We start from the raw sequence: 12,050 nt of genomic DNA on the forward strand, positions 1-12,050 counted from the left end.
CAAGTACCTAAATTATAATATATACTGGTTGTTTGATCGGTGATAATTGATCTTTAACTGTGGAATAATGTAGTAGGACATGTTTTCATGCTATTCCGTGTTTTTATCGCTTACATGTAAATCGTACGTATTACATTTCACCGTAGCACAGTTCGCCGTGAGCTTTCTTATCGGAAAGAGAAGACGGTATGGCGTATATATATACTACACGGTCTCCAATTTTATTAGATTCAATATGAATAAACAAATAATCCAGTATGTCGGCTATTTTCAAAATTTCTTTGCCGCTGGCTTCCTATAAACTGAAAAGAACCGTGTTTTATTTATACATGAATTTTATCTCAGTACTAATACGACCCAAAGGGGTTGGACGATCTTTAATATACGACCATATATTTCCGATAACATTTCACGGTGAAGTGTAATACGGCGAACTGCATACGTTCAAATTTCCTGACACGGTTTTTCTCAGGTCCAATTAAATGTAAATAAATAAATTAATATAGGTACCTACATTTTTTTTTGTTAAAAACCTACGTCAATGTAGCTTTAGGCGACCGTGTATTATTCCACGAGGTAGTCGATACGCCAATGTTTTGTTTGTAGATATTTATTTTTAAATATACCTACCAAAACATGTTTCATCAAAATAGAAAAGTTTATGACCCGGAGCGGTCGATAATTTTCTGAAAATATTTTCGTATCATATGAACGTGTGCGAGTTTTCTTTATTAAATATCTACCATATACCAACCTTCGACGAATAAATGCAAAAAATGAAAATAAAACCTCTAACCAGGGTTTACTGAGGTTACAAGTGTTACAACTACTGATCATACAAAATAATAATAAAAAAAAACTTAAGTTGGGTTGGACTCTATACTTACTTATACTTTATACTTAATCATTTTCTAATACTTTGCAGTTTTAAAAAAATGGAAAATATTTTTTTCATTTTGCTCCGACGTGAGTAGAATTTTGCATTACATCATAATATGCATTATGTATATAATATTATGAGGGCGTAGCAGCGTTCGCGCCAAAAGCTACTGCGTTTAGAGCTGAATGGGTACTTAGCTAGATCATGTGGGAAAGAGCTTTAATGTACTTACAGGACCCAACCCTAGAAATATAATTAACCAGGAAATAAAGGACTGTCTTTCAGACCTCACAAAGTTTCAGTTAGAATAAAAGGTGGGGAAAAAATAATTTGAATGAGCTACGTTGAAATGCGGTCGTGAAATAAAAGCTACATCCGATGTAGGCGCGAAAATTGAATTTGCCATGCTTTCTGATAAGTATGATTTGGTAAGACGCTCCCGGGTGTGTTTTAATAAATTAATTTATTATTTTTTCATATCTGCGACAGGTTGAAGGTCAGTTTCAAAGATGGAAATAAATATTATTACAATTATCTCGGGTCAGAAATGTCACAACATAGTCAGCCTATTGGGCGATACCTCTTATTTTGTTGTTTGTAGAATTGTTCAGACAATAATATCAGCTCTGTAAGTCAGTAAAATGTAATGAGAAGAACTACTTATTAAATACGGAAAAAACTACACAATGGAGAAATAAAATAATATACTTGTAGGTGTGGTCGATGTGAGGGCCAATGGTGTTGTGACGTGGAGAGATGAGACGTCGTTGTCGTGAGAAGGCATGAAATGGAACGGAACGCACCGGAGCGCCGTTCCTGCTCGTGAAATTTGTAAAATTATCGCTCCGTCTCGTGGAAAAAATATGTTGTCTGTCTGATGTAGATAGGCCATAGAATAGAAAATCTGACACACTTTATAAACACATTTTTATAAAATACACATACGATTTGATAACTATGTAAATATCTTCAGAAAATTTGTCGAGCGCTCCGGTTCGTAAACTTTTCCATTTCGAGCGCTGGTCGTGAGTATGGAAGAGTGAGAGTTTATTTCATTTGCGTAAGTACAGGGGTACAATTATTGTTACAATAATATGAATCAACTGACGGCACAGGGCGATGTGCTTCTGTCGAAAACTTATAATCGAACAATTTATTCTCTTTCGATTAATCGTGATGTAGGTACTAATTATTATTATTTTATCAACTTATAATTATTGTAATAATTAGTCAGCTATTAACTGAGTATGTGAGAACCAATGACATTAATAAATGGACGAAGCATCTGGAAAAAAAATGACACTCACTTTTTTGTCGGGTCTGCCGAATGGCATAATCTGTTCTAACGCCATTACAATAAAGGTGATATTGCCATAAATTCCCGATGCTTTTTGTCGGGTCTGCCGAATGGTTCGGTTCGAACGGGTTCGCTCAAATGAACATTGAGACTATAAACACTGTTCTAACGCCATTACAATAAAGGTGATATTGCTATAAATTCCCGATGCGTGATATCGCATAATGGAAATTGCGTGACGCCTACATATACGAATTTACTTGCTAGCTACTGTATTGAGTGCGTTGTCCATTAATAATGTCATTGGTGAGAACAGATATATAAAGATTATTGTCGCGGTCATCGATTTACAGAGTTTGCTATAACTTGATACCATGAAAATGCTTAATTCAATTTGTAATATAATATGTAATATCGCCATATACTGATTCATATTATTAATTGATCAATTAATATGCACGTGGCGTGGTCCTTAACCAGCGTCTAATCTCATATTATACAGGTGCATTATTTTAGGCAGATTTCTTTTGATGTATTAAGAATCGTGATCAAAGTCTGCTAAGTTGGTACTAAAATAATGTATTTAATAGTGCAAGTTTCAAAAATATTGACTTAGTAGTTTTTGAGTTATAGTTGAATAAACGAGCAGATACCAGTGACGTCCCTAGACAAAATGCCGCCCCTAAGCAGCGCCAATATGCCGCCCCATTTTTATACAGTATTTTTTACCATCATTTCATGACTAATTTAAATGCCATATCTACTTCAGTAGATAATATTGCGGGTCCACGGTTTCAGATACGTTTAAAAATACAACATTCAAAACTCGCGAATGGCTGGAAAAAATATTTGGATAAATTTATTAGGTTATTATGTACCTACCTATAATTAAAATATAATTCGCAAATCTGCACGTGTCATTGCTGGTCATCAAGGACGTGACGTCCAAAAACAACGGAAGTAAACTAGAAATCGCAAAAAATTACATTCCTGTTAAACCTTTCATGTTAATTAATACATTTTGCTTCCTACCAGTGAGCTCATTTTTTTAATGAAAAGATATTCCCGTTATTACTAAGTTTATGTACCTATTTCTATATTATATACCTAATGATTCTCCTCGATTTGCCGCCCTTCGAGCAACTGCCGCCCCCAAGCGACGCTCAATCTGCCTACCCCCACGGGAGTCACTGGCAGATACTCCAATTTTATAATAATTAGTAGATAGATGGTCTTTCAAACCATCTTTGAGACATGGCCGGCTCAATAGTGTCGGCTCTCTATAACGTATCAAACAATAGAGGATTACTTACGATCAAAGGGATGGAATCACAATGAGCAATGTGAATAATAAAATTGTTGTACCTTCCTCGCTAAAGACCGGCCCACACGAACACCATGCATCGACAGCATCGCAGAAAACCAGTGCCTGCGGTTGAATGTGGCTCGTCTACGATGCCGTTTGTTTTGATTGTTTGCGGTTCATATACTATAGGACAGGGTTGGCGAACCTTTTTACGTACGCGTGCCAAAATTTCCCAAATAATATTTTTCGACTGTTTGACGTGCCACGCAGTTTTTCATGACGAAAATAAAAGTTTTTTAAAAAAGTTTAAAAATTACAATTGGGTTCTTGATATTCTATCTTTCACCGTATTTCTAGCCGAATGCAGTGATGCACTCAGGATTTAATATTGGGGGGGCCCAAGGAGGAGAAAGTAAATTAGTCGCATAGGCTCTTTTTCTTCTTCATATAATTATTTTTACATATTTTCACAATACATGGCTGCATATTTGTAGAGTTTCTCCTAGTTTTTACTAAATTGGAGGCATAGTGGCGGTAACCGTTGAGCGTGTCATCAGCGACTGGCGGATTGGAAGTGACTAACAGCGACCATGCTGTACATGTTCACCTAGTATGCTAAAACATTACTCAATCGGCTGTGCTACCCGCTTGGTCTAGAGAGCTACAATATTTATGCCAAATTCCATTGAAAAATGTTCTTTTGATTTACACCATCACCGACTGTAGTGGGTGTAGTCGTTCTTTTCGCCGAATGTTTATCGTCAATTTTTGATTTTTTAATATTGAGGTTCCAAAATATTAATTGAAAATGAACAAAATTTTTTTTTATTCCATTTAACTTATACACAAACCTACTCAACACAACACAGCCTAATTTCTCGTTTATCGGTCTTTTATCTATTGCACTCGGTGTACCTACACCATGGCCCCCAGATCCTGAAACGGGCCCTCAGGCTAGGATATTTGGCTGGCCGTCTACCTACCGCCAAGATTAAAGGCACTGTGAAACACTACATTAACGTTTTTCAAATTGTGTTTTAGTTCAAATTAAGGGTACTTATACAGTGAATTATTAGCGATTTTTAATAAAACTACTTTCATAGTTGAGTTGTTGAGTATCGACAGATAATAATCAGAAAATATATTGCACAATTATATAATTTAAAATGTTCATAGCCATGAAGTATAACAGCGCCTTTTTTTACTATTAAAGCTAATTTATGATGTGTGTTTATCTCACTTATCTGGTCAACCCGACACACCGGGCCCCCCACAGTCCGGGCCCCCAGGCTAGAGCCCTGTCAGCCCTCCACCACTCCGGAATTCGGATGGACACCGAGAATTTTTTGACAGTTCCATTAGGGATTGGGTTTCTAAAAAAACCCGACATTAGTATTTGGAAATTTTTGTGTTAGAAATTAAAATCTAAGAAATTTTTCTAAAATGTGTGCTGGAGAATTACAAATCATTTTTTTGCCGTGCTTTTATTTGTCTAAAAGGTATAGTTTATTGGCTTTCAATTTCAATGCTTAAAATCATTCTGATAATTTTTATGTTTGGTGGTGCCAGGGCCCGTTGCCCCCCCCCCCCCCCTGGGTGCGCCACTGGTCGAAGGCATATCTTTTATTCTTTGAATTTTTTTCCTTGTTTTCAAATTAGTCAAAGAGATCGTGGAAGCATTTAAACCACTCTTTCTTTATATTATATTCTCCATCACTGAACGATTTTCCATTTTTAGATATTATGTTTGAGGCAAAATAACAAGCAGCTATTATATTTGAAAGACTGCCGATAATTAATTTCATGAGATTTGTTGATTGAATATTTTTATTTATAATTCCCCGATCTTAAGGACCGACCTATGAAATTGTATATTTACATTAAACGTAATGATTATTATTGAAAAGGATTTGCCTGCAATTTTTATACAAAGCGATTTGTCATTGATGCATGAATTTCGTCATTTCCGTTTGCGCATCGAATGGTAACCATAATATGAAAAAACCGAAGAAAATGCGCATGGCCATGTCCGATAGCAGTCTTGTGTATAGAATAGGTGCGCATAAGTATTATATTCACCACGTTTCGTAATAATTCCATTCTCAGTGCATTCTTTTAAAACATGCCAAGCCTTCTTTTTATTGTTTTTTATAAGACCTGTCACTCTTATGGTCTTATGTTAGAGTCAATTGAGAGGAGTTTTGATTTGAAGTATTTCTGTAAGTCGTATGACTCACTTTTTGATTAATCATTTCATGGGTGAGGAGTGATCAATCACAGATAATTAATTATATAATTTCGTCTACGTCTACCACCTCAAAATCGATTGTCGATGGTAAGCTTCGAGAAAGCCCAAACGCAAGCTCGATTTGTCTTGATTTGATTGTCCTAGATATCATTAACACTTTTACATAATTTAAACGTTTATAATTACAATTTTTCAATTGTATATCTGAAGAATTAAACTGATGTATTATTTGGATTGATAATGATAATTAAAGATTGTTGTTTTTATTTAATAAAACGCATTTTTTTGTAGTACTTATTCAACTTTTTATCAAGAGATTAGGACCGGTTTCGTCCGCCTTAGAGGGACATTTTCAACTGTTTCAACTTTTCAGTTGAAAATGTCCCTATAAGGCGGACGAAACCGGTCCTAATCTCTTGATTGAAAGTGGAATAAGTACTACAAAAAAAATTGCGTTTTATTAAATAAAAACAACAATACAATGCAGTTCCACCATTAATTGACAGTTAACAAAATAAAAGAAAAAAAAATAATTTAAGATAGTAGAACAAATTATATCGATTCATCTAAGTATGTTTATCAACAGTGTGTGGATTTAAATAAATAATAACTTTTAACTTCGATGCTTGGTACACAGCTATTTTTTGTAGTAACTCTATAATATTGTGGTAAGAAAAACTTATTAGGTACATGTCCCCAATACCAAATCCACCGGATAATAAATTAACAGAAGAGCCGCGTCATTGAAAAATAAGGGTTACTTAAGATGGTGGTACTCAGCAGTGGCGAGGGGTGGAGACAGGCTGTTAAGACATAAATGTATTTGTATTCACCGAACTAAGAATACAATTTTCAGGCTGTGGCGGTTAGTTTTTCAAAATTCAATTAAACCCTGCCTACCAAACCATAATAGTTTAGGTATGCTATGGGCGATCCGATAGAAATAGTGCATACTTTTTTGGTCATACTTATTTGTTTTCGTTAAATTATAAATAGGTACATTTATGTATTACAGATGATGTTAAATAGATTTTTTAAATTCATTAAACCCTGCCCAACCAAACCATAATCGATATAAAATATTCTCCTATCTATAACATAATCTAAAATTATGTATTGTTTAATGGCATTATTTTTATCATTTTAATTTTTTAACTCTTGACAGGGTTTAATTTAATTTTAAAACTAACAAACACTATCTACACATTGTAGTCTTAGTTAAATGAAAACAAATACGTTTGACTGACAAAGTTTAGTGTGCATTATTTATGTCGGATAATAACAGCCTACCTCCACCCTTCGCCATTGGGTGGTAGGTATCTTGTTCTCAGAGTATAAAGCAATCATTTACAATTCTCATTGAAAACAAGTAATATGTATTATTTTATACAGTAAACTAATTAAAAATATAAATAACGTCCTACCATGTTCAATAGCTTTCACTGATACTAAGCACACACAAGTAAGTAGTAGTAAAAATATAACTTTGAATGGTGGAGCATATTCTGTCATCGTGGAAACTGTATGAGTTCTGAAAGAACACTGACAAAAAATACAGAATTATCTGTTTGCTACTTCTATTGGTTCAATTGGGCGAATCACCGTCAAAACACAATCACAATACAATGTTTGAATCGAGTACCCATAATAATTCTCAGTTTAAATTCGAAGAAAATTATATTATGTATATTTTTTTAAAGAGAAAAATATTTTTTTAAATTTTTTGTATTTCCAAATAATTTATTAACATTAAGGTAAAATAAAATTGTCATACCTATGTATGCAGGTACTAGGTATCTTAACATAAAATGAAGTAGGATACAGAATGAGATAAATATACATTATCTTAAAATCAGTACTCGAAATGGAACGGAGCGCCGTTTCGGTTCGTGAAATCCTTAAAATTATTGCTCGGTCTCGTCGAAAAATTAATTTGACCATCCGAACTAGATAGGTCATATTATGACAAATATGATAAATTATATAAAATATAACACACTTATTTTATGAAAAATGTACATAACATTGATAACTATGTTAATATTTTCCAACTATGTTGCTCAAAATATAATAAAAAAAACAATGTCAACCTACATTCGCCTCACGCAAGTAGAATACATCGATGTCAGACGCAATTCGGTTGAACACTGCCCTCCAAATGGCATCACCATTGTCACGGTAGTTATGAAAATAAACAACTTTTTCTAAGGGTCACAGACCGACACTAGTAAGAATGGCCAATCGGCCAAGTAGTCATGTTACCATGTACACCATGGTCACCACGCCTAACTCCAAAAAATAAGTAGATAAGATTACCAAAATTTCTTCTTAATTTTTAAATTACAACTACATTACGCAAGAGGTAAGTAAGATACGTAGGTGCTCATTCAATAAGTAGACAAAATAATAATTTGAAAAAGTGCAATAACTACCGCAGGGCTCGAAATGGACCGGAACGCACCGGAGCGCCGTCCCGGTTCGTAAAATAGATAAAATTATCGCTCCGTCTCGTAGGGAAAATAATTTGACCGTCTGAGCTAGATAAGTCACATAACAAAAAAAACTAACACTCTTATTTTTATAAAATACACATAAAAAATTATAACTATGTTAATATCTTCAGAAAATTGTTGAGCGCTCCGGTTCGAAAACTTTTTCATTTCGAGCGCTGAACTACCGACATCCAATGTACCAAACATGGTTTTATTTTCGATTTTATCACGACGGCATTTATTTACAACACTCTTACGATAATCAATGTGGTCATTAAATGTTAATTTATAAGGTGAAAAAAGACAAGGTATCATAATGGCATACGTTTTTCCTACAACGTCTACATATTACAGAGGTGAAGAATCCATACTTACGATTATTTAAAACTTAATTTCTTAAGAAAAATATTTTTTAATTGTATACTAACGTATTTGAAATATTTAAATTAATAATAACTGATTATTTTATATTCTACAAAAATAATTAAAGTTGTCAGCGACATCTATCGAAGTGCATTATAAATATATACAGAACCATCCATTGTGCGATAAATGCGGATTTTTTGTTTGAACTTACCTCACACGATTGCAGTCCATCTACCTACCCAGAGTCATCTTTAAATTAATAAAGCCTGAGCATATCTTTTTGCACAAGCAACGAGTGGCCCACTGTTCAGCTGTCAAAATCAGATCTCAGATTGCTTGACATATTGATTCGCCCTTTCTCTTTTCAAATTGAATTATAAAAAAATCTCAATTCAATTAATATATTAAGTAATAAATTATAAATAATATACATTCCTGTTATTCATCAGCTGCCAAAGCTGTCTTACAAAAACCGGTGGTAATATCGATTTCCAAAAATTATGTAACATTGATCTATGCATTACATTTGTAGATGGTGTGTTAATGCTAGTGTATTTATCATGTAACTTATCTATTTAAATCAAACCAGGGCTCGAAATGGACCGGAGCGCACTGGAGCGCTGTTCCGGTAAAATCCCCACAAGTATCGCTCCGTCTCGTGGACATATTAATTTGACCGTCTGAGCTCGATATGCATGTATCTAATATAAAAATCCAACACTCTTATTTTTATAAAATACACATACAATCTATGTTAATATTTTCATAAAAATCGAGCGCTCCGGTTCGTAAAATATTCCATTTTGAGTGCTGAATCAAACCATTCCCTGAGTTTACACGACAGACGCGTCAGTATGAGCACTTTATAGAACAATGACAGGCAATGACAGTTCATACATAGACAACAACGGGAGGGGCGGAAAAAGTAGGACCAGTCGTTGTGAATGTATCGGCTTTCTACTTGAGTCGGCAATGTCTCAGCCCATCTACCGTAATGTATGCAATACCTAACACATTTGCGCATAATATTATTGTCTATGACTGCTTTGTCCAAAATAATTAATAAAAAAAATTATATGGCATTCAATCACATAGATTGTTTTTAAAAATAAAAGATAATTTTATCTGTAAATGATTTTTGATGTGTATAAATGTTTAATAAAATACGTCATTTAAACTCATCGCTCAATTTTATGTCGTCAGTGAGCTATTGCAATGTCATCGATTTAGTGTGTCGTGGTCATTAGTGTGTACTTATTCATCAGTAGTAATACCTATCGTATTATAATATAATACACAGCCTTTGCCACTGACATATTATCTAGGCAAAGCTTGCAAAGACACCCAACATTCTTCATTTTCGACATTCACACAGCACTTTGGCCCTTAACGAATTAAAAAAAAAAACAAACGTTTTAAACAAGTCTTAAAAAGCGATATTAAAATATGTAGATACATAGGTACCCACTTATCTGACGTCTCGTTAAATTTTTATTAAATATATTGGGATGAAAAATGAAATGGGGAGGATTTTTCAGTAAATAAAAATAATTCATAGGAATATAATTTTATTAAGTATATTATCTTATTTACAATGCTTACACTTAAAATCATTTCAAATGATTCACATCATAACATTAAAAAAATAAGTTTCATTTTGCACACACACACTGCGACACCAACATACCTAGTATGGAATTAACAATGACAACCACTCGTTTATAAAGTAAAATAACACAACATGTATTGCAATTAATTAATAATGATATATATTTATAAATGAATGTGGCCAGTTAAATTTTTAATATTTATAAATTATTAGGTAAATTAATTAAGTGCAGATCTTTGGCCGACCTCTAAATTCGTCCACCTTCATGTCATGCACATCTTGCACATTTTATGGAAGGGGCGGGCTTCCCTCCATTTTATATTTTCTACAGATCCGTCATTCGTCATGATTATCCAATAATAATTGTCAAAAATACTACTCAATAACGGGTTACAATTTTTTTAAGCCATAAATTTATAATTTTCAAAAATTAATATTTGCAATTCGAAAATAGTTACGATAATAAAAATATTTAACAAGACAAAACTAGGTATTGGCTTAACGGATTTGATGGAAATTGAATTGATATTCAGTAGATAAGAATTATTTCATAGAGTTTGGTGTAGCGACCCGTGTTTCGCCTCTCGGCATCTTCAGGCAAAGTATATAATTATTTTCTACCCAATGATCCATTTTTATATATGTAGGTGCATACTATAAATGTAGAAAATAGAGGCTTAAGATGTCGAAATATGAATCCCGGGTCGTTAAAACTCTGATAATTCATAAAAGTTAAATAATTCTACTTTTAAGTCTTTTTGATAACGTGCTTTGTGAAACCGGTTGTATTAATTTACGTTGCTTTAACTTTTATATTATATTTTGTGTTATTTTAAATACTTAATTTAATATCTTTCCACCAAAGATATTTAAGAAAACCCACTTTTATAGAGATGTAGCATAAAAACGCGAAATCGTAGAAGAAAAGAACTCCTGGTCTGCTATGAAGAGATAAATGAGCAACTCGTTAATTTTGCATAGAGATATGGTACTTATGACACTGGAAATTGCTTAATGATTTTGACAGGGAAACTACCGAATACCGATTGCTTTCCATTCCACCGAGAAGTGAAAACGTCATACATGTAATAATATATGGATGATGGATACCATGTAATGTGAAGTTTAACACTCTTCCTCTGAGGGTCTCAGCTAAATGAAGGTGAATTAATAATAAGTTGGGAGGAAGATATAATGCAAAACGAAATTTTAATTTAATAATACCTACTATTGAAATAATATTTACATATTAAAAATCGTATCCTGAGTGTATAACAGTGAAAACATAAAATATAGATATAGATCAAGGAACCTATAATTATCTGAAGAGGGTTGCCTTCTGGATGAGTAATCAGGCTTAAATCTCGACTGTGGAGAAATATCGGATAAACTTAAACACGTAAACGAAACACTCATTAAATATTGTAATCTTTGAGGACACTTGGCGCGTTTTGGGTTTCTTGCGTTGTATGGACAGACAGATAAATTATTACTAAACCGAATTCTATACCTATACCTCGAATCCTATGAAAATAGCATTTTTAAGAGAATTTAATATATTGATTCCTTGTTTTTACGTTTAATTTAATTGATTAAATTACAGCATAAAGAGCATTCAAAAATCCAAGCACAATATGTACATCAGAACTATTCTATATAAAACAATCATAACTGAAAAAAATATCTTACCTAATTTACCACCACTTACGCTCACGAATTAAATAATGTTGAAGTCATTTACATAGGTACATCAAAGAAAATATTGTAAAATAAATGAACATTACAATATCGTACGCAAAAAATACACTTATTATTGTTTTACACCCAAGATGCCGTGACTGAAATAAATAAA

The 12,050-nt window shown here is 33.2% G+C and overlaps 1 protein-coding gene across 1 annotated transcript in view; it reads right to left on the reverse strand.

Moving 5' to 3' along the window:
- The window catches only part of LOC147067430 (apolipophorins-like), a 95,108-nt gene extending 87,833 nt beyond the window's left edge, over positions 1 to 7,275 (reverse strand). Inside the window, exon 1 of the mRNA XM_085953944.1 lies at positions 7,156 to 7,275. Within this exon, the coding sequence (XP_085810070.1) occupies positions 7,156 to 7,243 (88 nt within the window). The 5' untranslated portion in view covers positions 7,244 to 7,275. The remainder of the gene's footprint in view (positions 1 to 7,155) is intronic.
- Between the last annotated feature and the right edge of the window lie 4,775 nt (positions 7,276 to 12,050).

The sequence above is a fragment of the Rhyacophila brunnea genome, unplaced genomic scaffold, assembly GCF_057557595.1.
Source record: "Rhyacophila brunnea isolate RB1 unplaced genomic scaffold, BYU_Rbru_1.0 scaffold_4, whole genome shotgun sequence".
NCBI lineage: Eukaryota > Metazoa > Arthropoda > Insecta > Trichoptera > Rhyacophilidae > Rhyacophila > Rhyacophila brunnea.